The sequence below is a fragment of the Heptranchias perlo genome, chromosome 17 (assembly GCF_035084215.1).
Source record: "Heptranchias perlo isolate sHepPer1 chromosome 17, sHepPer1.hap1, whole genome shotgun sequence".
Lineage (NCBI taxonomy): Eukaryota > Metazoa > Chordata > Chondrichthyes > Hexanchiformes > Hexanchidae > Heptranchias > Heptranchias perlo.
Window position 1 is genome coordinate 38,654,781 of NC_090341.1, and position 24,129 is coordinate 38,678,909.

A 24,129-nucleotide genomic window follows, 5' to 3' on the forward strand; every position below is an offset into this window, starting at 1 on the left:
AATATGTTTGAGTTGGAAGTGTGATAAAGCATCAGTGCAGCAAAAGTATTGGTTAGATTAACATGGCTTTGATGTAAAAATGTTTAAAGTAAGGAAGATTTTTGCCAGTTTTATATAAACCTATTTTGTTGTGGTATTAGTGGACAGAAAAAACACACCTGTTCCTGGAAAGTACATTCCAAAGTCATGCAGACCAATGCACAATATAAGGATAGCTTCTTCAGTATCACACCCCAATCTGTGCAATATTGGAGGTGTGGCTCTGTGCAAAATCACGATTGGAGCAGCACCACAAATATTGCCAACATAGACAAAAAACATTTCTGCCAGGAACATGGGATGTGAGGCAGCTGAACATCAATTACTTTTAAATCAAGTATGTAAAAATCTGAACAGAATAGTCGTGGCAAAGCTTCACAAATTTCCTTGCTTGTCTGTGAAGCTCTTCCTTGCCTGAACCTACAGAATCATAGAAAGTTACGGCACAGAAGGAGGCCAATTGGCCCATTGTGTCCATGCTGGCCAAAAAAGAGCTATCCAGCTTAATCCCACTTTCCAGCACTTGGTCCGTAGTCTGAGGTGACAGCACTTCAAGCGCACATCCAAGTATTTTTTAAATGAGATGAGGGTTTCTGCCTCTACCACCCTTTCAGGCAGTGAGTTCCAGACCCCCACCACCCTCTGGGTGAAAATAATTCTCCTCAGCTCCCCTCTAATCCTTGTACCAATTACTTTAAATTTATGCCCCCTGGTCACTGACCCCTCTGCTGAGGGAAATAGGTCCTCCCTATCTACTCCCCTCATAATTTTGTACACCTCAATTAAATCTCCCCTCAGCCTCCTTTGTTCCAAAGAAAACAACCCCAGCCTATCCAATCTTTTCTTGTAGCTAAAATTCTCCAGCCCTGGCAACATCCTCGTAAATCTCCTCTGTACCTTCTCTAGTGCAATCACATCTTTCCTGTAATGTGGTGACCAGAACTGTATGCAGTATTCAAGCTGTGGCCTAACCATTGTTTTATACAATTCCAGCATAACCTCCCTTCTCTTATATTCTATGCCTCAAATAATAAAGGAAAGTATCCTGTATGCCTTCTGAACCACCTTGTCTACCTGTCCTGCTACCTTCAGGGATCTGTAAACATGCACTCCAGAGTCCCTTTGTTTCTCTGCACCTCTCAGTATCCTCCCATTTATTGTGTACTCCCTTGCCTTGTTTGCCCTCCCCAAATGTATTACCTCACACTTCCCTGGATTGAATTCCATTTGTCACTTTTCTGCCACCTGCTCAGTCCATTGATATCTTCCTGCAGTCTACAGCTTTCTTCTCACTCTCAACCACACAGCCAATTTTTGTATGATCTGCAAACTTCTTGATCAAGCCCCCACATTCAAGTCCAAATCATTAATATTTACCACAAAAAGCAAGGGACCTAGTACTGAGACTTGCGGGACCCCACTGGAAACAGCCTTCCAGTCACAAAAACACCCGTCAACCATTATCCTTTCCTTCCTGCCACTGAGCCAATTTTGGATCCAACAAGCCACTTTCCCTTGAGTTTTTACTTTTTTGACCAGTCTGCCGTGTGGGACCTTGTCAAAAGCTTTGCTAAAATCTATGTACACATCAAATGCGTTACTCTCATCAACCCTCCTTGTTACCTCCTCAAAAAATTCAATCAAGTTAGTCAGACACGACCTTCCCTTAACAAATCCATGCTGACTGTCCTTGATTAAACTGTGCCTTTCTAAATGACGATTTATGCTGTCCGTCAGAATCGATTCTAATAATTTGCCCACCACCGAGGTTAGACTGACTGGCCTATAATTACTCGGTCTATCTCTTTCTCCCTTTTTAAACAACGGGACAACATTGGCAGTCCTCCAATCCTCTGGCACCACGCCTGTATCCAGGGAGGATTGCAAAATGATAGTCAGAGCCTCTGCTATTTTCTCCCTTGCTTCTCTTAGCAGCCTGGGATACATTTCATGTGCGCCGGGCGATTTATCTACTTTCAAAGATGCTAAACTCCTTAATACTTTCTCTCATGATGTTTATCCCATCCAATATTTCACACTCCTCCTCCTCCTGACCTGCAATCTCTGCATCGTCCCCCTCTTTTGTGAAGACAGACGCAAAGTATTCATTAAGAACCATCTTCTGCCTCCGCACATAGGTTACCTTTTTAGTCACTAATAGGCCCTACTCTTTCCTTAGTTATCCTTTTGCTCTTTATGTATTTATAAAACATTTCTGAGTTTTCCTTAATTTTACTTGCCAGTATATTTTCATGCCCCTCTCTTTGCTTTCCTAATTTCCTTTTTAATTTCACCCCTGCACTTTCTATACTCCTCTTGGCTTGTTGCTTATATGCACTTGCTTAATTATGTTGCTTATATGCACTTGCAACTGGCATATGTTGAACCTGGGTTGCTGGAATATACAGTAGGTTATGGCAAATATGTCGCTTGGGACACCAGTGCAATGGCTCCCAGTCTTTCTGCCTTCTTTTTACTCACCACCTGGGATCAAATTAGTGAAATATGCGTTCTTGTGACAGTTCTCGCTGGCTGCGCTTTCTTAGTATGGCATAGGGATTAAAAAGTATACAATTATCATCTATTTTCTAATGACGCATTGTGTGTCAAAATACACACTGATGTGTATATTGCTTTCGTGTACAGGACACAGCGACAGTCCGTCCCTCTGCCTGCTGCTTGCTGAGTTGGGTGCACTAAAGTTCACTCGTGCCACGGTCCCCACTGTCGGCGGCGCGCGCGCGTGCGCGCGGCATTGTATTCCCGACCTTGAGGCTCGCGCCCGGGATGGAGGTGACGTCAGCGAATGGCGCCATGTTGTGTGTGTCTCACTCGGTGCCGGGGCCGCTGACTGGCGCGGGGGAAACTTTATTCGGCGGTACTCTCGTACCCGGTAACTGGCGCGGGGGGGACGGTTTCAGTTGCACCTCCAAGATGGAGCCCGAAAGCCTTCTGGAAGCTCTGGCAGGTCAGTGGCCTCGGACGATTATTTATTGGTGTTTTCTGCGTGCACTGAGCAATAATCTGCTTCCTGTGCTGGTTTTTAAAGCTTCGGCTTTCCTTTGCCTCCCCTTGATAACTCGCGCTCTGTTTCTCACCAGCAGATTTCGAGAAAAAATCCAAGAAGGAAGTGTCGTCGCTGTTGGACCAGTTCCTTTGTCATGTCGCAAAGACCGGAGAAACCCTGTGAGTGAGAGTGTGGGGCCTGAGGGAGGAGGGAGGTCAGGGAACTGAGGCCAACTCTCAACCAGTTGATTACTGAGCTCGGGTTTGAAACCCCCCGCAGGATGTGCTCGGAGAAGAGGAGCACTTTGCCTTGGGGGAGGGGAGAGAGCTGGGGGTGAAAGAAAGAGGTGCAAGGGGCGGGATTAACTTCAGTTGTTCGCAGCGTTCGGCTCAGGACCTGGAAGCCTCCGGTTTGAATCCCACATTGATCACACTTTCCCAGGTAGTTAACACGTGCTCAGTATTTGACGATGGGAAGGGAAGAGAGATATTAGGACAGAGGGGGAGGGTGGACAGAGGGAGGGGCAGTCTGGGGGGGGGCGGATATGGGGAGGGCGGAGGGGCAGTCTGGGGGAGGGCTGTGTTGAGGGGGCAGTCTGGGGGAGGGCTGTGTTGAGGGGGCAGTCTGGGGGAGGGCTGTGTTGAGGGGGCAGTCTGGGGGAGGGCTGTGTTGAGGGGGCAGTCTGGGGGAGGGCTGTGTTGAGGGGGCAGTCTGGGGGAGGGCTGTGTTGAGGGGGCGGTCTGGGGGAGGGCTGTGTTGAGGGGGCGGTCTGGGGGAGGGCTGTGTTGAGGGGGCGGTCTGGGGGAGGGCTGTGTTGAGGGGGCGGTCTGAGGGAGGGCTGTGTTGAGGGGGCGGTCTGGGGGAGGGCTGTGTTGAGGGGGCGGTCTGGGGGAGGGCTGTGTTGAGGGGGCGGTCTGGGGGAGGGCTGTGTTGAGGGGGCGGTCTGAGGGAGGGCTGTGTTGAGGGGGCGGTCTGGGGGAGGGCTGTGTTGAGGGGGCGGACATGTGGGGGCTGTCTGGGAGAGGGGCGGACAGAGGAGGGGGGAGAGGGGCGGTTTGGGGGAGGGCTGTGTTGAGGGGGCGGACATGTGGGGGCTGTCTGGGGGAGAGGGGAGGGCGGACAGAGGAGGGGGAGAAGGGCGGTCTGGGGGAGGGCTGTGTTGAGGGGGCGGACATGTGGGGGCTGTCTGGGGGAGAGGGGAGGGCGGACAGAGGAGGGGGAGAGGGGCGGTCTGGGGGAGAGGGCTTGGGGGAGGGCGGAGAGAGGGAGGGGCTGTCTGGGGGAAAGGGAGAGGCGGCCTGGGGGCGGGTGGACAGAGGAGGAGGAGGAGGAGGGGCGGGCGGGCGGACAGAGGAGGGGCGGGCGGCCTGGGGGAGGGCGGACAGGAGGGGGGAGAGGGGCGGACAGGGGGAGGGCGGACAGGAGGGGGGAGAGGGGCGGTCTGGGGGAGGGCGGACAGGAGGGGGGAGAGGGGCGGTCTGGGGGAGGGCGGACAGGAGGGGGGAGAGGGGCGGTCTGGGGGAGGGCGGACAGGAGGGGGGAGAGGGGCGGTCTGGGGGAGGGCGGACAGGAGGGGGGAGAGGGGCGGTCTGGGGGAGGGCGGACAGGAGGGGGGAGAGGGGCGGTCTGGGGGAGGGCGGACAGGAGGGGGGAGAGGGGCGGTCTGGGGGAGGGCGGACAGGAGGGGGGAGAGGGGCGGTCTGGGGGAGGGCGGACAGAGGAGGGGGCGAGCTGGGGGAGGGCGGACAGAGGAGGGGAAGGGCGGTCTGGGGGAGGGCGGGGAGAGGGGGGCTGGGGCGAGAGAGGCGGTCTGGGGGGGGGTGGTGGAGAATGGACCGACAGGCGGTCTGGGGTGGTGGTGGTGGGGAGGGGGGGAATGGACCGACAGAGGTGGTTGGGGGTGGGGGGCTGGTGAACAGACAGAGAGAGGATTGGTGGGGGGAGGACAGAAGTGTGCTGGGGGAGGGTGGATCGAGAGATGGTGTGGGTGGACAGAAAGAGAGAGAGAGAGAGAGGGGAGATCGGGAGATGCCGCATCTGTAATTTGGGTCGGTGTTGGCTCTCAGCAGTTGAGCCCTTGGTGTTACTATCACTGGGTCAGACTTCAGACCCTTTTGGCTGTTGGACCGTGGGAACAATAATTATCCTCCAATCCAAACAGATGAGATTTGTGTTTAAAGCGGACCAATCTCTGGATGAATTCACTTCTCAGCTCATACTCAGTCCCCACATCATCTGATCAACAGGCAGCCTTGGTGTGTGGCAGAATTCACTGAAACACTTGCTTTGTAAATAGGAGACCCAGGGGTGCTTCCAGAACCGAGAGTTATGTCCAATTATGGAACAGAAAAGTGAAACATGAAACATAAGGATTTGTATGCGGGTCTTTTGGTGGGGTGGAAAAAGTAAGCTTCTCAAAGGCATTAAATCAGCTCAGGCTTTACCGTCCCAAGTTAGGATTTTTTATATTTTATGGGGTCGATGAGGTATTCAAATGTGTGTTTTTGATAGATTGGCATTTGGTGACTTCAGTTTGGTTGTGAATCCCACAGGAAATGGAGGTCAGTGGGAAGCCCTGAACTTTATTTCTCTCTCTCTCGATCCTCGGGGCCCGCAGAAAGATTGAACCGTTTGAGGGGAACCTGTAAAACAAACTTGATCCGTGTTTTAGATTTAAACCTGAATTCCTGCCTCCCCGAGTCTCTGGTAATTTAACGAACACTGAAGAGCATCCCAGCCCTCAGCCCACCGGGCAGAAAGTGAGCGGATTAAATCTCAATCTTGGGCAGCCCTGGCACAGCCACTCCGAGCTACCGGGCTTGACTTGAACTTTCTCCTGGGGGCCGCGGGCTTCACCCTCCCTTTGTTGCTCGCTGTGGTTCGGGCGCTGCCGCCTTTTCCCGGGCCCGGTTGTTGGGTCAGGGCCCGGGTTGATATCGGAGTGTCGAAGGGCACCGGTTGAGTCGCCGCCTCGGCCCGCCAGTCGCAGAGATCCTGTCGTTAGAGGATTTCGGGCCTAAAACGAGGCCTAAACCCACAACCGGCATTTCTATTTTTAAATGCGACCGACACTGTGGCGTCTGCTCCGGTGTGAGCTCAAGGCCTGTCCCGCGGCCGAGTGAAGTGAAGGCATCGAAGGAGGGAGAAAACCTCGGCCCGCGGCACGTTCACTGGCTTTTGGACACCTTGACGGGGCCGAACCCCAGCCTGCGCTCTGGATATGGAATTTTAACCGGCTTGCCGGTGGGGTTCTGGTTCTGGCCTGCCCCGATGCCGATGTGGGATCCTTGTTCGTGGGGCCCGGAGCCGCATTGCGCAAGGATTTGGGGGGTCAGAGCTCGCAGCCCGTCAGCTGAATGTGGCTTCACTGTTGGCGCTTTCCTAATAAGTTGTTCAGTATCCGCGGGTCCTTCACTGGCAATATCTCACACACACAGCGTGGACAGTAACAAAAGTTGTCCGTACCCGCTGAGTTGCTTTTGAAAGGTTGTATGATACTGGACTCCTTTCTGAAAAGGCTCACAGCAAATCTGGGGTTTGTAGGGTGTTTAGTTGTTCCACCGAGAAACAAAGTATCTTGGTTTTTTTTGGTCCCATGAGTGTTTGGAATTCGAAGCTTCAGTTTGTATATTGTGAAGCATTTGGAAAACATCAGGATTCATCTGGTCTGTGCAGGAGATCTGGAATGTATCTGCCAATCATTTTTAAAATTTAAATTAACTTTTTGTTCTATTAGTTTTAAAAGTGCTGACCATGTTGTATGGACACCAGTGGAGGGATTGCTGAGCCATTATGAGGCAGCAGGATTATCAATTCAAGCAGAAGCTCTTCCACTTTGATCAGAACAATCTATCTACTGATTGTAATTCATCGTTCACACCGTATAGCTCAAAAATGTGGCATCATTATTATCAGTATGAGTTTTTGCTAAAACATGGCAAATATTTCATGGATGATTCTGCTGCCTTAAAACTGGTTTATGCTCCAGATGATTTTGAATTAGAAAACAAGTAAAATGGTTATAGTATTTGTATTTTTTTCTGTCAGTTGTAGAAATATCATTCAGTTGAAGGATAGGCTGGTTACAGGAGTGATTGTGAGTGGTGATAGACATTTTTTTAGATATTTGGCTTTTGGATATTGAGTCTGCAATCCTGCTTTTTGATCAGGACTTAAAATTGATTGGTGTGGAGTACAAAGGTAGGAAAGTCACAATGATCCTTTGTAAAACACTGGTCTGGCCACAGCTGGAGTGTTGTGTCCAGTTCTGGGCATCGCACTTTAGGAAGGATGTGAGGGCCTTAGAGAGGTTGCGGAAGAGATTTACTGGAATGATTCCAGGGATGGAGGACTTGGGTTACGTGGATGGACTGGAGAAGCCGAGGTTCTTCTTGGAACAGAGAGGGTTACGAGGAGATTTGATACAAGTGTTCAGGATCGTGAGGGGTCTGGACAGAGTGGTGGAGAGGCTGTTTTCATTGGCGGGAGGGGGTCAAGAACCAGAGGGCATGGATTTGGGTTGATTGGCAGGAGAACCAGGTGTGACGTGAGGAAGAACTTTTTTTGCACAGTGCATGGTTAGGATCTGGGTGGGGGGGGCGGTGGTGATGGAGATAGGTTCAATCGTGGCCTTCAGAGGGGAACTGGATAGTTAGTTGCTTGAGTAAAAAAAAATTGCAGGGCTACGGGGATAGGGTGGGGGAGTGGGATGAGCTGGATTGCTCTTGCATGGAGCAGGCGCAGACTCGATGGGCTGAATGGCCTCCTTTCTTGCTGTAACCTTTCTATGATGCGATAGCTCTGACCCAGCCCAATTCAGAGCTTGGGAGGTTGTTGGGCTTCCTATAAAATATTGTTACATTTGCCTCAGATTTTATACAAATTCCATGTCTGTGGAACTGAGCTGGTTATTGATGTTGCTTGCTTTTCAATTGGTTGGTGTCATCTTGCTGTAGTTGGTAGCCCTTTGGCCGCTTGAGTTTAAAGGTTGTCGGTTGAAAACCCACTCCATCATTTGATATTATCTTTAAGATGCTTTACTTCAAATGAGTTATTATACTGATGCCCGCCTGTCTGTTAAAATGGATATTAAAGATCCCGTGACACTGTTTAAAGCAGAGCAGTGAGATCTCGCAGCGTCCTGGTCAAACGTTCACTGTCAACCAACAATAGATTAACTGGACGCAGTAAGAGATGTCATCCTTGATCCGTGCTGACTTGGTTGACATTGGTTGAGGTGTTACTGTCAGCATCAGTGCCGCTGGACTGCGGAGGAGAAAATTCGCCCTGAAACCACACTCCTGATCGCTATCCAGTAATCGCTGCTGCAAAGTGGGGACTGGGTGAAGACAGAATTAGGCTTATCTGTGGTACTGCTGTCTCCAAATTGTCAAGGAGAGAAAAGTGAGGGGAGGAGGTCGGCAACTGCTATATTGGTTTATTTAAAGGAATATTCTTGAGTTCTTGTAAGGCAGTTGAACACACCATTTTGAAAATAATAAACACCAATTTTCAGGTATTCCCACCTGATCAGCACATGCCTCATGATAGATTCAGCTTTGCAGCTGAGTAATTATACTCCTACAGGAATACAGTGGAGTTTTTAATCTTGTTGAACTTTTACAGAATTGGGATGGGGTTGAGAGCTGTGCACACACCAAATTTTAATGGGGTAAATAGTCCAATCTAATTTACATGTTGATGCATTATGTGACAATGCGAAAGACTTTGGAAATGTGTCCTGATTGGTATTTTACTTCAGTACCTTTTGCAAGTTGTCAACGGGCACCACACACTTGCTTCCATAAAAAGGGAAGGGTGGTCCTCCAGTTGGCCTTTCAAATTATCATTGTGATTTCCCATTGGCAATGGGAGTGCGACACTGCTGTTCGTCTGCATTGTCAAAAAATGTGATGACTCACAAGTGAACAAGTTGAAAACTGCTATTGCATTGCTCGCCCTACTGGCTTTCATTGAATCATAGAAAGTTACAGCACACAAGGAGGCCATTCGGCCCATCGTGTCCATGCAGGCCGAAAAAGAGCTATCCAGCTTAATCCCACTTTCCAGCACTTGGTCCGCAGCCCTGTGGGTTACGGCACTTCAAGTACTTTTAAAATGAGATGAGGGTTTCTGCCTCTACACCCTTTCAGGCAGTGAGTTCCAGATCACCACCACCCGCTGGGTGAAAATATCTCTCCTTGACTCCCCTCTAATCATTCTAACAATTACTTTAAATCTGTTCCCCCCCCCTCCCGGTCACTGACCCCTCTGCTAAGGGAAATAGGTCCTACCTATCCACTCTATCGAGTCCTGTCATAATCTTATATACCTCAATTAAATCTCCCCTCAGCCTCCTTTGTTCAAAAGAAAACAACCCCAGCCTATCCAATCTTTTCTCATAGCTAAAATTCTCCAGCCCTGGCAACATCCTCGTAAATCTCCTCTGTACCCTCTCCAATCACATCTTTCCTGTAATGTGGTGACTAGAACTGTATGTAGTCTTCAAGCTGTGGCCGAACCAATGTTTTATACAGTTGTCGCATAACCTCCCTGCTCTTATTTTCTATGCCTCGGCTAACAAAGAAAAGTAACCTGTATGCCTTCCGAACCACCTTGTCTACCTGTCCTGCTACCTTCAGGGATCTGCAGACATGCACACCAAGGTCCCTTTGTTCCTCTACACCTCTCAGTATCCTCCCATTTATTGTGTACTCCCCTGCCTTGTTTGCCCTCCCCAAATGCATTACCTCACGCTTCTCTGGATTGCCACTTCTCTGCCCACCTGACCAGTCCATTGATCTCTTCCTATCGTCTACAGCTTTCCTCCACGTTATGAACCACACGGCCAATTTTTGTATGATCTGCAAACTTCTTGACCAAGCCCCCCACATTCAAGTCCAAATCATTAATATGTACCACAAGGGACCTAGTACAGAGCCTTGCGGAACTACACTGGAAACAGCCTTCCAGTTGCAAAAACACCATTACTCTTTGCTTCCTGCCACTGAGCCAGGCTTTGTTTTTATTCTTCATGAGACGAATGGTAGGGATACAAAATGAATTTTGTTTTATATCCATCAAAAAGACTGCCCACTTCAACCTCCGTAACTTAGCCCATCTCCGCCCCTTCCTCAGCTGTTAGAGCCTTTATCCATGTTTTTATTACCTCCAGACTCGACTGTTCCAATGCCTTCCTGGCTGACCTCCCATCATCCACCCTCCGTAAACTTGAGCTCATTCAAAACTTTGCTGCCCGTATCCTAATCTACACCCTCTCACCCATCACCCCTGTGCTTACTGATCGACATTGGATCCCAGTCCATCAACGCTTCAAATATAAAATTCTCCTCATTTAAATCCTTCAGTGGCATAGTCCTTTCCCATCTCTGTAACCTCCTCCAGTCCTAAAACTTCCAAGATCTCTGCGTTCCTCCAACTCTGGCCTCTTGTGCATCAGTTCAAAATGAATTCATTTGAAGGTCCTGTATAAATGCAAGTTCTTTCTTTACTAATAATAGTGGCATTTAATTTCTCCACTGTAATTCTGAGCAATGTTTGTAAGCAATTGAAGGGACGATGTAGCAAAATCTACAATCTGTACTATTGAGTTGACGTAGTATTTATGTTAAGCAATGCAGATTTTTGTATCAACCCGAAAAATAGCATTTTAGCATAAGTGTTTTAGATGTTTAGTTTGCTACTTGATATCACCATATGATCTCACTCGTCCAGTAAATTGTGTAATGAAGCCTGTTTTTTATATGGAGCCAGGACTTTGACTATTCTGTTAGTATTCTACTTTGGCATCCAGGTAACTTTATTTCTTGGAAACTGAGCTACTGTAAGTCAAGTTTTCCACTTGCACTGTTTTTTGTTACAGATGGGTAAGTTATTATATTTTGGCTTATTGTTGACAATTTCAGTAACAACGTTCGTATTATGTGATCTATACCTAACCTGGAGTAACTCGCGATAGCTGTGCCATATTTAGACTGGCATTTGGGCGGGTCTGAAATATATCACGTGACCTACATTATCAACATTACCCCTAGGTGTGACTAGAGGTCTTCAATCTTGTAACTGGAACATAAACTGTATTAGAAAGACATTTACTTTATTTTAAAAAAAATTGTAGATCGAAATATTAGTTTTCAAAGGCTCATTCGGTGACTTACTAGGTAAATGCACCACGCAGTGATGGAGTTAGCCTTAGACACCAGCAAGGTGTCTCATTCTTTTCTATATGCTGACCATTGTAGCTCCCAGCAGAAATTCATCTCAGCATTTCATCTACATGATGATCTGTTTCAAAATGTGTGTTTATTTACTGATTGCAGCTTTGATTGTTGTGAAAAGGTGGCTCGCAGCCTTTTTTAACCAGATGGTCATGGCCCATTGCTAGCTGCTTACTGAAATTACAAGGACATGCAGGAGTTGCATGTATGGAGTTAATTTTGATTTTTTTTTTCTACCCCTCTTCTTTCCCCCCTCCCCACCCCCCCCCCCCCACCTCAAAGTGCAAAATGGAGATTGACCGATCACTATTTTAAAGTTCTGCTTTAAAACTCCCCCATGTTGACTATAGTTTCTCTCTGTATTTGACCAGATAAGTGATACCCGGTGATAAATGGTGCTAATGATTTCTCATAAGTGCAGATGTGTTTTTCCTGAGTTGGTGTTATGAAAAATAATTTGTTGCTTGGAATTAGATGTTGGAGTTTCCCTTTTCAATGTGTTCTATTTATAAGAATGCAAGATTATTTTTGTGCACCAGTTTACTGCCCCAACAGTTGGTGCCCATTAGCGCTTAAGCTTTCAATGTAGCCTGAAGGAGGTGAGCTGAAGTTTCCTATCCTGTGTATTTTTGATCAGCTTCTGTGATGAGGCAAAGGATTGGGATGATAGCTGCTGATTAGTGCGTCGGATCCCTGCAGTGCTGCACCTATAAGCGGGCCCCAATTGCACCCACTTCTATTAATCACAACCTGCTGCTTGCACGATATCAGCCAATTAATTGTCCTATAAATCCATGAGATCTTGTTTGGCAATAACCATATCATAGAATGGTTACAGCACAGAAGGCGGCCATTCGGCCCATTGAACCCATGCTGGCTCTTTGTGAGAGCAATCCAGTTAGTCCCATTCCCCTGCTCTTTCCCCGTAGCCCTGCAAATTTTTCCCTTCAAGTATTCAATTTTTTGAAAGCCAGGATTAAATCTGCTTCCACCACCCTTTCAGGCAGCGCACTCCAGTTCATAACGACTCGCAGCGTAATAACGTTTTTCCTCATGTCGCCTTTGGTTCTTTTGCCAATCACCTTAAATCTGTATCCTCTGGTTCTCAACCCTTCCGCCAGTGGGAACAGTTTCTCTTTATTTACTTAAACCGTTTGATTTTGAACACTTTTATCAAATCTTAACTTTCTCTGCTCTGAGGAGAATAACCCCAGTTTCTACAGTCTATCCATGTAACTGAAGTCCCTCATCCCTGGAACCATTCTCGTAAATCTTTTCTGCACCCTCTCTAAGGCCTTCACATCCTTCTTAAAGTGCGGTGTCCAGAATTGGGGACACTACTCTAGCCGAGCCAGTGTTTTCTAAAGGTTCAACATAATTTCCTTGCTTTTGTACTCTATGCGTCTATTTGTAAAGCCCAGGATCCCGTATGTTTTTTTTAACTGCTTTCTCAACCTGTCCTGCTACCTTCAAAGATTTGTGCACATATACCCTTTATATATATATATATATATATATATATATATATATATATGTGTGTTTTTTTTAATTCGTTCACTGGATGTGGGCGTCGCTGGCAAGGCCGGCATTTATTGCCCATCCCTAATTGCCCTCGAGAAGGTGGTGGTGAGCCGCCTTCTTGAACCGCTGCAGTCCGTGTGGTGACTGTTCTCCCACAGTGCTGTTAGGAAGGGAGTTCCAGGATTTTGACCCAGCGACAATGAAGGAACGGCGATATATTTCCAAGTCGGGATGGTGTGTGACTTGGAGGGGAACGTGCAGGTGGTGTTGTTCCCATGCGCCTGCTGCCCTTGTCCTTCCAGGTGGTAGAGGTCGCGGGTTTGGGAGGTGCTGTCGAAGAAGCCTTGGCGAGTTGCTGCAGTGCATCCTGTGGATGGTACACACTGCAGCCACAGTGCGCCGGTGGTGAAGGGAGTGAATGTTTAGGGGGGTGGATGGGGTGCCAATCAAGCGGGCTGCTTTATCTTGGATGGTGTCGAGCTTCTTGAGTGTTGTTGGAGCTGCACTCATCCAGGCAAGTGGAGAGTATTCCATCACACTCCTGACTTGTGCCTTGTAGATGGTGGAAAGGCTTTGGGGAGTCAGGAGGTGAGTCACTCGCCGCAGAATACCCAGCCTCTGACCTGCTCTTGTAGCCACAGTATTTATATGGCTGGTCCAGTTAAGTTTCTGGTCAATGGTGACCCCCAGGATGTTGATGGTGGGGGATTCGGCGATGGTAATGCCGTTGAATGTCAAGGGGAGGTGGTTAGACTCTCTTGTTGGAGATGGTCATTGCCTGGCACTGATCTGGCGCGAATGTTACTTGCCACTTATCAGCCCAAGCCTGGATGTTGTCCAGGTCTTGCTGCATGCAGGCTCGGACTGCTTCATTATCTGAGGGGTTGCGAATGGAACTGAACACTGTGCAGTCATCAGCGAACATCCCCATTTCTGACCTTATGATGGAGGGAAGGTCATTGATGAAGCAGCTGAAGATGGTTGGGCCTAGGACACTGCCCTGAGGAACTCCTGCAGCAGTGTCCTGGGGCTGAGATGATTGGCCTCCAACAACCACTACCATCTTCCTTTGTGCTAGGTATGACTCCAGCCACTGGAGAGTTTTCCCCCCGATTCCCATGGACTTCAATTTTACTAGGGCTCCTTGGTGCCACACTCGGTCAAATGCTGCCTTGATGTCAAGGGCACCGCTTGATAGCACTGTCGACGACACCTTCCATCACTTTGCTGATGATTGAGAGTAGACTGATGGGGCGGTAATTGGCCGGATTGGATTTGTCCTGCTTTTTGTGGACAGGACATACCTGGGCAATTTTCCACATTGTCGGGTGGATGCCAGTGTTGTAGCTGTACTGGAACAGCTTGGCTAGAGGCGCAGCTAGTTCTGGAGCACAAGTCTTCAGCACTACAGCTGGGATGTTGTCAGGGCCCATAGCCTTTGCTGTATCCAGTGCACTCAGCCGTTTCTTGATATCACGTGGAGTGAATCGAATTGGCCGAAGACTGGCTTCCGTGATGGTGGGGATATCGGGAGGAGGCTGAGATGGATTATCCACTCGGCACTTCTGGCTGAAGATGGTTGCAAACGCTTCAGCCTTGTCTTTTGCACTCACGTGCTGGACTCCGCCATCATTGAGAATGGGGATGTTTGCAGAGCCTCCTCCTCCCGTTAGTTGTTTAATTGTCCACCACCATTCACGACTGGATGTGGCAGGACTGCAGAGCTTTGATCTGATCCGTTGGTTGTGGAATCGCTTAGCTCTGTCTATAGCATGTTGCTTCCGCTGTTTAGCATGCATGTAGTCCTGAGTTGTAGCTTCACCAGGTTGGCACCTCATTTTTAGGTACGCCTGGTGCTGCTCCTGGCATGCTCTTCTACACTCCTCATTGAACCAGGGTTGATCCCCTGGCTTGTTGGTAATGGTAGAGTGAGGAATATGCCGGGCCATGAGGTTACAGATTGTGCTGGAATACAATTCTGCTGCTGCTGATGGCCCACAGCGCCTCATGGATGCCCAGTTTTGAGCTGCTAGATCTGTTCTGAATCTATCCCATTTAGCACGGTGGTGGTGCCACACAACACGTTGGATGGTGTCCTCAGTGCGAAGACGGGACTTCATCTCCACGAGGACTGTGCGGTGGTCACTCCTACCAATACTGTCATGGACAGATGCATTTGCGACAGGTAGATTGGTGAGGACGAGGTCAAGTAAGTTTTTCCCTCGTGTTGGTTCGCTCACCACCTGCCGCAGGCCCAGTCTAGCAGCTATGTCCTTCAGGACTCGGCCAGCTCGGTCAGTAGTGGTGCGACCGAGCCACTCTTGGTGATGGACATTGAAGTCCCCCACCCAGAGTACATTTTGTGCCCTTGCTACCCTCAGTGCTTCCTCCAAGTGGTGTTCAACATGGAGGAGGACTGATTCATCAGCTGAGGGAGGACGGTAGGTGGTAATCAGCAGGAGGTTTCCTTGCCCATGTTTGACCTGATGCCATGAGATTTCATGGGGTCCAGAGTCAATCTTGAGGACTCCCAGGGCCACTCCCTCCTGACTGTATATCACTGTACCGCCACCTCTGGTGGGTCTGTCCTGCCGGTGGGACAGGACATACCCGGGGATGGTGATGGAAGAGTCTGGGACGTTGGCTGAAAGGTATGATTCTGTAAGTATGGCTATGTCAGGCTGTTGCTTGACTAGTCTGTGGGACAGCTCTCCCAATTTTGGCACAAGTCCCCAGATGTTAGCAAGGAGGACCTTGCAGGGTCGACTGGGCTTGGTGTTTTGCCGTTGTCGTGTCCGGTGCCTAGTGGTCCGATGCCGGGTGGTCCATCCAGTTTTATTCTTATTATGACTTTTCGTAGCGAGATTTTACAACTGAGTGGCTTGCTAGGCCATTTCAGAGGGCAATTAAGAATCAACCACATTGCTGTGGGTCTCGAGTCACATATCGGCCAGACTGGGTAAGGGCGGCAGGCTTCCTTCCCTAAAGGACATTAGTGAACCAGATGGGTTTTTACGACAATCCGGTAGTTTCATGGGTGTGTGTGTTATGAAATTAATTTTGTAAGTTCCAAGTATAGAACACCAACCAGACGCACTATCTATCATTCTGGTCACTTCCTCAAAAGAACTCAATCAAATTACTGAGGCAGGACCTACATTTCATCAAGCCACGTCGTGTATCTTGATGGCTGACTTCTCAATGACAATGCTGCATTCCAATCAGTGCTTTCCAAGAGTTTGCCAACTGCCAATTGGAAAATTTGGCTCTTCTGAAATTGAGTGTGGTGCCAACATTAAATTGTCAGGAATATTCGGTTGCATCTGCAACTGAAATCTAACGCAGTAATTACTATTTCCCAGCCGTTCCCCCATATAGAGATAAAGTATCATCACCATCTTGCTGCTGAGCAGACCGTTCTCTTTTGAGGGAAAAGTGGATCATTATTTGAAGCAGAGGAAGATAATAGGAGAAAAGACAAGAGTATTGAATTATGAGCAATTTCAATTATCTTCCTGTTAAGTAATACAATATGGGGTAGCCAATTACAGAGGGATGAAAGATTAAATTATTTGTTGACATGTCCTCTTCTAAATAAAGCTACACCTTCCTTTGTGACCTTGCTTATCTTTCTGTAGTATTTCATAGAAACATAGAAAATAGGAGCAAGAGTAGGCCCTTTGGGCCTGCTCTGCCATTCAAAATGATCATGGCTGATCGTCCACCTCAGTACCCTGTTCCCGCTTTTTCCCCATATCCCTTGATCCCTTTAGCATTAAGAAATATATCTGTCTCCTTCTTGAATACATCTAATGACTTGGCCTCCACTGCCTTCTGTAGTAGAGAATTCAACAGGTTCACCACCCTCTGAGTGAAGAAATTTCTCCTCATCTCTGTTCTAAATGGCACACCCCGTATCCTGAGACTGTGACCCCTGGTTCTGGACTCCCCAGCCATCGGGAACATCCTCCCTGTATCTAATCTGTCTAGTCCTGTTAAAATTTTATGTTTCGATGAGATCACCTGTCATTCTTCTAAACTCTAGTAAATATAGGCCTAGTTGACCCAGTCTCTCCTCATACTTCAGTCCTGCCATCCCAGGAATCAGTCTGGTAAACCTTCATTGCACTCCCTCCGTGGCAAGGACATCCTCAGATAAGGAGACCAAAACTGCACACAATACTCCAGATGAGGTCTCACCAAGGCCCTGTACAACTGCAGTAAGACATCCCTGCCCCTGTACTCAAATCCTCTTGCAATGAATGCCAACATACCATTCACCTTCCTAACTGCTTGCTGCACCTGAATGCTCGCTTTCAGTGACTGGTGTACAAGGACACCCAGGTCTGGTTGCACCTCCTTTTTCCAATCTATCACCATTCAGATAATCTGTCTTTCTGTTTTTACAACCAAAGTGGATAACCTCACATTTATCCACATTATACTGCATCTGCCATGTTCTTGCCCACTCACCCAACTTGTCTAAATCATAATTTATAACTGTTTCAATGTACTTCTATCCACTCTTTTATTGTCCAAACAGGTTTCAGAGATACCCATTATGTCCAAATGTTCTGTGAAAGTACATGCCTGTTATGCGAATGGTAATGTTAGAAGTACATGAGGAGAACGAGGCAGTGGAATTACTTTTAGATTGCAGTTGCAAAGAGCTAGCATGAACACAATGGGCTGAGTGGCAGCCTCTTGTGCTATAAACTTTTGGTTCTATGTCCTAAATCTAATAAGTTGTCTTCTCTGGTATATCCCTAACATTAAATAAAGAAATGATCATTTACCATATCAACAAATAATCAATCTTTTCTCCCTCTGTACTTGGCTGCCCCATATTGTATTACTTAATAGAAAGAGAATTAAAATTCCTCATTATTCAATACTCTTGTCTTCTAATTTGTTCATAGTTTCCTGACTTGCTCCACCTGTTACCCCAGAGGATCAACTTGGCATCAAACTCATGTTCCAGGACCACCAAAATTATTTGACTTCCTGCTGACCAATATCCTCCCTCAGATGCAGCTATATCCTCTCCTAAATAAAGCTACACCTTCCTTTGTGACCCTGCCTTTCTTTCTGCAGTATTTTGTAACTGTTTAAATGTACTCTTATCCACTGCTGTTATCCAAACAGGTTTCAGAGATACAAGTTGTGTCCAACTGTTCTGTGAAAGTACATGCCTCTTGTACTTCTAACATTAGCATAAAAACATTAAGAAAGTCCATGCATGCCTCGTGGTTCACCCTAACTCTGTAATTGGCATTCATGATTTTGTTAATACTGCTTTCAGTTGTCCTGCCTTCCCAGTGCTAGTGGAACGACACACATTGCACTACAATAAACTTTTAATGGGTAAACTTACAAACAAGCGGTGGGCAGTATTCAACAAAGTATTTGGTATGATACAAAACCAGTGCATTCCCTTAAAAGGCAAAGGCCCACTTGTGTAGTTAAGCAACCATGGTCAACAAATGGGGTAAGAGACAGTATTCAGCTAACAGCTTACGCAAGTGCAAGGAAAAGTGGAAACCCAGCAGAATGTGAGAGCTATAAAAAGCCACTAGGAGTTAAAGAAAGTAATAACAGCAAAAAAGAATATGAAAAAAGACTTGCATGGGATATCAAAGCTAACAGTAAAAGTTTTTCTAAATATATTAAGAATAAGAAAGTGGTAAAAGGGAGTGTGGGCCCATTAATGACGGATGCAGACGAGGCTATAATGAATAGTAAGGAAATGGCTGAATTTTTATTGATTATCGCTCCTTTACAACCAAGTCGCAAATCAGTTTGACCAAAATCCTTTCCATGTATTGTCTCATCTGTACATTAGAGCATTACTAAAGATGCTGTTCTAAGGCAATTAATTTCACATTCTGTGGAAGGACCTGTGATTCACTACCACACAGGATAATGCATTATCTCACTGGAAAATTAGTGAGTACCTGACTTAGCCCATGGGACAAATATTTTCTCGGCATTCATGTCTGAAGTGTGCACTCCCAAGCTTGTTTCGATAGTATTGTGGTATTTACCAAATCCTCATTTTTGATTTGTTTCCTCATATGGTCATGTGACCTTCCAAAGCCATGTATACTGATAAACTAATAGGTGTGCAAGACCAATAGTGGTTGACTGTGTTTCGATGTTCCTCCCTTCTCAGGAGAGGTGCCTTGTCAGCACAAAATTTGGTTTTGAGTGAAAACTGAAACTGCCCATGTGGTGTTGCAGATGCTAATCTGCTCTGACTGATGTGCATCACACTGTGACTTGAGCCCCATGACTGCTTTTTGAAAAAAAAAACTGTTGACATTTGGTATTGATTTTTTTTAACCAAATGGATCAAAATTATATAGGTGATGTTGATCCTTAACAATTGATTCTTACCTCTTCCTGGTGAGGTACTTCAACATTTTAATTCTGAAATGGATCACAATTGAATTAATCTCTTAACTGTTGATGAAATTCATGTGTGTAAAATGTAGAGTGTGGGATGAATTTACTTTTTCACCCATGACTGAAAAAGAGGAATGAGTTTGAGTTGCTCAGTTCCTGGGCAAAGTAAAAACTCGGCATGAGAAACTATTATGCTTGAAGAACTGTTAAACATTTTGGTTATGATGCAAGACAAACATCAGTGTTTCAAGTATCATGTAGCAACTTCCCATGCTACCACAGTCTGCTATTGTCTCTTTCACTGTCTCTTGCTGTTTCTTATCTTAACAACAACAACTTGCATTTATATAGTGCCTTTAATGTAGTAAAATGTCGCAAGGCGCTTCACAGAAGGGATTGCCAAACAAAATTTGACACCGAGCTGCATGAGATATTGGGACTGGTGACCAAAAGCTTTGTCAAAGAGGTTGGTTTTAAGGAGCGTCTTAAAGGAGAAGTCAAGAGTTTTAGGGAGGGAATTCCAGAGCTTCGGGCCTAGGCAGTTGAAGGCACGGCTGCCAATGGTGGAGCGATTAAAATCGGGGATGCACAAGAGACAAGAATTGGAGGAACACAGAGATCTTGGAGGGTTGTAGGAAAACAAGGATGAGAATTTTAAAATTGATGCATTCCCAGACCAGGAGCCAATTTAGGTCCGGGACCACATGGGTAATGGGTGAACCGGACTTGGTGTGAGTTAGGATGTGGGCAGCAGAGTTTTGGATGAGCTCAAGTTTATGGAGGGTGGAAGATGGGAGGCTGGTCAGGAGAGCATTGGAATAGTTGAGTCCAGAGGCAACAAATGGATGAGGGTTTCAGCAGCAGATGAACTGAGGCGGGGTGGAGATGGCCGTGTTACGGAGGTGGAAGTAGGCAGTCTTGGTAATTGAGTGGATATGTGGTTGGAAGCTCATCTCAGGGTCAAACAGGATGCCACAGTTGTGAACTGTCTGGTTCAGCGTCAGACTGTGCCCAGCGAGAGGGATGGAGTCGGTGCCTCGGGAATGGAGTTTGTGTCGGGGCTCTTGCAGTTTCTTCGCTTGTCTCTTTCGATTGTGCAGTCACTGTCTTTCCATTTATCTATTTTTCTGTATATCTGTACGGAAGATGAAGGCATGCGTAATCGTTACAGCAGTAGTGAGGAGAATATTTGGATGGCGATGGGTGATACTTCAAAGTTAGCAATAAGCAGTCTTAGTAATGGACTGAATGTGGGGTTTGCAGCTTTGCTCAGGTTGAGCAGGAATTTTCGAGTTGAACAAACATTTGGGGAGGCTAAAATGTGTAATCAATGGCAAAGACCAGGCAGGATGACTTTGGTCTTGCTGATGTTTAATTGGAAGCACTTTGTTTGTTGGGTTACATGTGTAGGTGGCTTGTCAGTTAATTATTTGAAATTCTTCTCTGTGCTATGAAAGCAAACAGCATGCCTCGCCATGCACAGGATTATCTGGAACTTTTTCTTCCTTCTCGATTGGTTTTTTTGAGTGAATAATTTTATTGATTAAAGTCTAGCCAAATTTATAATCTAGTGTATGCTAATCAGAAGATAAGGTATAATCTCAACACAAGACCTCAGTCTAACTACGTTTATGTGGGCAGACTTGAAGTATGTATTGGCACCAGGGGTCACTGCTGTGACCTGTTGCAGCACCTCGCTCCTCCCCACAAGCACCCAGCCCCGTGACCAGCGGTAACCAAGCCTTGTCATTGAACACTCCTTGCCCTAATAGAGAGAACTGTATGACTATCACTGCATCTATCAGCAAGTATTGTGAAATGTGTATAGCTTTTACGTTGTCTGTAACTATAATCTGAGAGCATGTAAACTTCTATAAATAAAATGGGCTAATAATGGAATAACATTTCATTGCTGAACAGCTAGCTTGTGAAAGGTAATTTGAAAGAAAAAATATGAATTTCCTAATTAATAGAGCATTCATTTATAATTCTCGAACAGGGCTCATTGTTGGTCCCTTGCTGTTTGTGGTATGTATTAATGATTTGGACTTGAATGTAGGGGGCATGATTGGCAAATTTGCAGACAACACAAAAATTGGCCATGCAGTTGATAGTGAAGAGGATAGCTGTAGACTCCAAGAAGATATCAATGGGTTGGTGGAGTGGGTGGAAAAGTGGCAAAAGGAGTTCAACCCGGAGAAGTGTGAGGTAATGCACTTAGGGAGGGCAAACAGTAAAAGGGAATACACAGTAAACAGGAATATATTGAGGGGTAGAGGCAGTAAGAGATCTTGGAGTGCATGCGCACAGGTCCATGAAGGTGGCAGTACAGGTAGATAAGGTTGTGAAGAAGGCATATGGAATGCTGTCCGTTATTAGCCGAGGTATAGAATACAAAAGCAGAGATGTAATGATGGAACTGTATAAAACGCTGGTAAGGCCACAGCTGGAGTATTGTGTGCAGTTCTGGTCACCACATTACAGGAAGGCCGTAATTGCTCTGGAGAGAGTGCAGAGAAGATTTACAAGAATGTTGCCAGGGCTTGAAAATTGCAGCTACAAAGAGAGATTGGATAGGCTTGGGTTGTTTTGCTTGGAGCAGAGGAGGCTGAGGGGTGACTTGATTGAGGTGCACAAAATTGAGGGGCCCAGAGAGAGTAGACAGGAAGTATCTGTTTCCCCAAGCGGAGAGTTCAAGAACTAGAGGACATAGATTTAAGCTGATTGGCGGAAGGATTAGAGGGGACATGAGGAAAAACTTTTTCACCCAGAAGGGTGGTGGATGTATGGAATCCGCTGCCCGAATTGGTGGTAGAGGCAAGGACCCTCAACTCTTTAAAAAGTACCTGGACTTGCGGCTAAAGTGCTGTAAGCTGCAGGGCTGCAGACCAGGTGCTGGAAGGTGGGATCAGAATGGGCACCTGGTTGTTCTTTGAGCCGGTGCGGACACGATGGGCCGAATGGCCCCCTTCTGTGCCGTCTCATTTCTGTGGTTCTATGGTTCTAGGAAAACCAGTTTGCAAGTCTATGTCACTTATTTTTCAAAAATGTTGCTGTCCAAAAATATTAACTTAGGAATCATTGGATTAATCCATCCGTGTCCCTGCTGAGTTGTGAAATCAACAGTTTATATTGATCGGTTGTGAAATTGCAATCAGGGAAAAATAGTTGTTGCCCATGACTGTTTCTGGCCTCTGCAGCAAGCTTGCCAATTTGGGATGGTGAGCTGCTTATGGGTGGTTGGGACAGCTGTAGACACTTTGAAGTGTGCAGTAAGTGAATATGACCCCGTTTGCCAATGTAGCTCTGGCTAATTCACAGTTCAGGTCTTGGCAGAAATTTACATAAGAAATTAGGAGCAGGAGTCGGCCATATGGCTCCTCAAGCCTGCTCTGCCGTTCAATAAGATCATGGCTGATCTACCTCAACTCCACTTTCCGGCCCTATCCCCATATCCCTTGATTCCCTTAGTGTCCAAGTATCCATCAGTCTCAGCCTTGAATATATTCAACGACTGAGCATCCACAGCCCTCTGGGGTGGAGAATTCCAAAGATTCACAACCTCCTAAGTGAAGGAATTTTTCTCATCTCGGTCCTAAAGGGCCAACCCCTTATTTTGAGACTATGACCTCTAGTTCTACAGCCAGGGGAAACAGCCTCTCAGCATCCACTCTGTCAAACCCTCAAAGAATTTTATACATTTCAATGAGATCACCTCTCATTCTTCTAAACTCCAGAGAATATCGGCCCATTCTGCTCAATCTCCCCTCATAGGACAACCCTCTCATCCAGGAATCAATCTAGTGAATCTTCGTTGTACGCTCTTTAAGGCACGTATATCCTTCCTTAGGTAAGGAGACCAAATCTCTACACGGTACTCCAGATGTGGTCTCACCAGAGCCCTTTTATAATTGCAGTAAGGCCTCCATACTCTTATACTCCAACCCCCTTGCAATAAAGGCTTGCATACCATTTGCCTCCCGAATAGCTTGCTGTACCTACGAACATACGAATTAAGAGCAGGAGTAGGCCATTCGGCCCCTCGAGCCTGCTCTTCCATTTGATAAGATCATGGCTGATCTGATTGTGATCTCAACCCGACTTTCCTGTCTACCTACCATAACTTTTGACTCCCTTGTTAATCAGGAATCTATCTAACTCAGCCTTAAAAAAAATATTCAATGGCCCTGCCTCCACAGCTCTCTGGGGAAGGGAGTTCCACAGACTCACGACCCTCAGAGAAAAAAATTCTCCTCATCTCTGTCTTAAATGGGAAACCCCTTATTTTTAAACTGTGGCCCCTAGTTCTAGTCTCTCCCACAAGGGGAAACATCTTCTCAGCATCTACCCCTTCAAGTCCCCTCAAGATCTTATACTTGTCAGTAAGATCACCTCTCATTCTTCTAAACTCCAATGTATACAGGCCCAACTTGTCCAACCTTTCCTCATAAGATAACCCCCTCATCCCAGGAATCAGTCGAGTGAACCTTCTCTAAACCGCCTGCAAAGCAATTATGTGCTTTCTTAAATAAGGAAACCAAAACTGTACACCGTATTCTAGATGTGGTCTTGTACAAATGTCGTACAACATCCCTACTTTTATATTCCATTCCCCTTGCAATAAATTACATTACATTTGCCTTCCTAATCACTTGCTGTACCTGCATACTAACTTTTCGTAATTCATGTATAAAGACACCCCACCCACTGACTACCAACATTTCTTAGTCTCTCACCTTTTAAAAAATATTCTGTTTCTCTGTTCTTCCTATCAAAGTGAATAATTTCATATTTCCCCACATTATACTCCATCTGCCACCTTCTCGCCCATTCCCTGAACCTGTCTATAATCCCTTTGCAGCCTTTTTGAGTCTTACTCACAGCTTATTTTCCCATCTAGCTTTGTATCGTCAGCCAACT

The 24,129-nt window shown here is 46.5% G+C and overlaps 1 protein-coding gene across 2 annotated transcripts in view; it reads left to right on the forward strand.

Annotated features, from left to right (window-relative positions):
* Window positions 1-2,840: 2,840 nt before the first annotated feature.
* ppp4r2b (protein phosphatase 4, regulatory subunit 2b) overlaps window positions 2,841-24,129 on the forward strand; it is a 64,416-nt gene continuing 43,127 nt past the window's right edge. Inside the window, exons 1-2 of one of the 2 annotated variants that reach the window (XM_067998909.1) lie at window positions 2,841-3,007; window positions 3,144-3,225. In XM_067998909.1, coding sequence (XP_067855010.1) covers window positions 2,854-3,007; window positions 3,144-3,225 — 236 coding nt within the window. In that variant the 5' untranslated portion in view covers window positions 2,841-2,853. Of the gene's footprint in view, window positions 3,008-3,143; window positions 3,226-5,324; window positions 5,452-24,129 lie in introns of those variants that run through there. The other variant, XM_067998910.1, reaches the window with a different exon arrangement.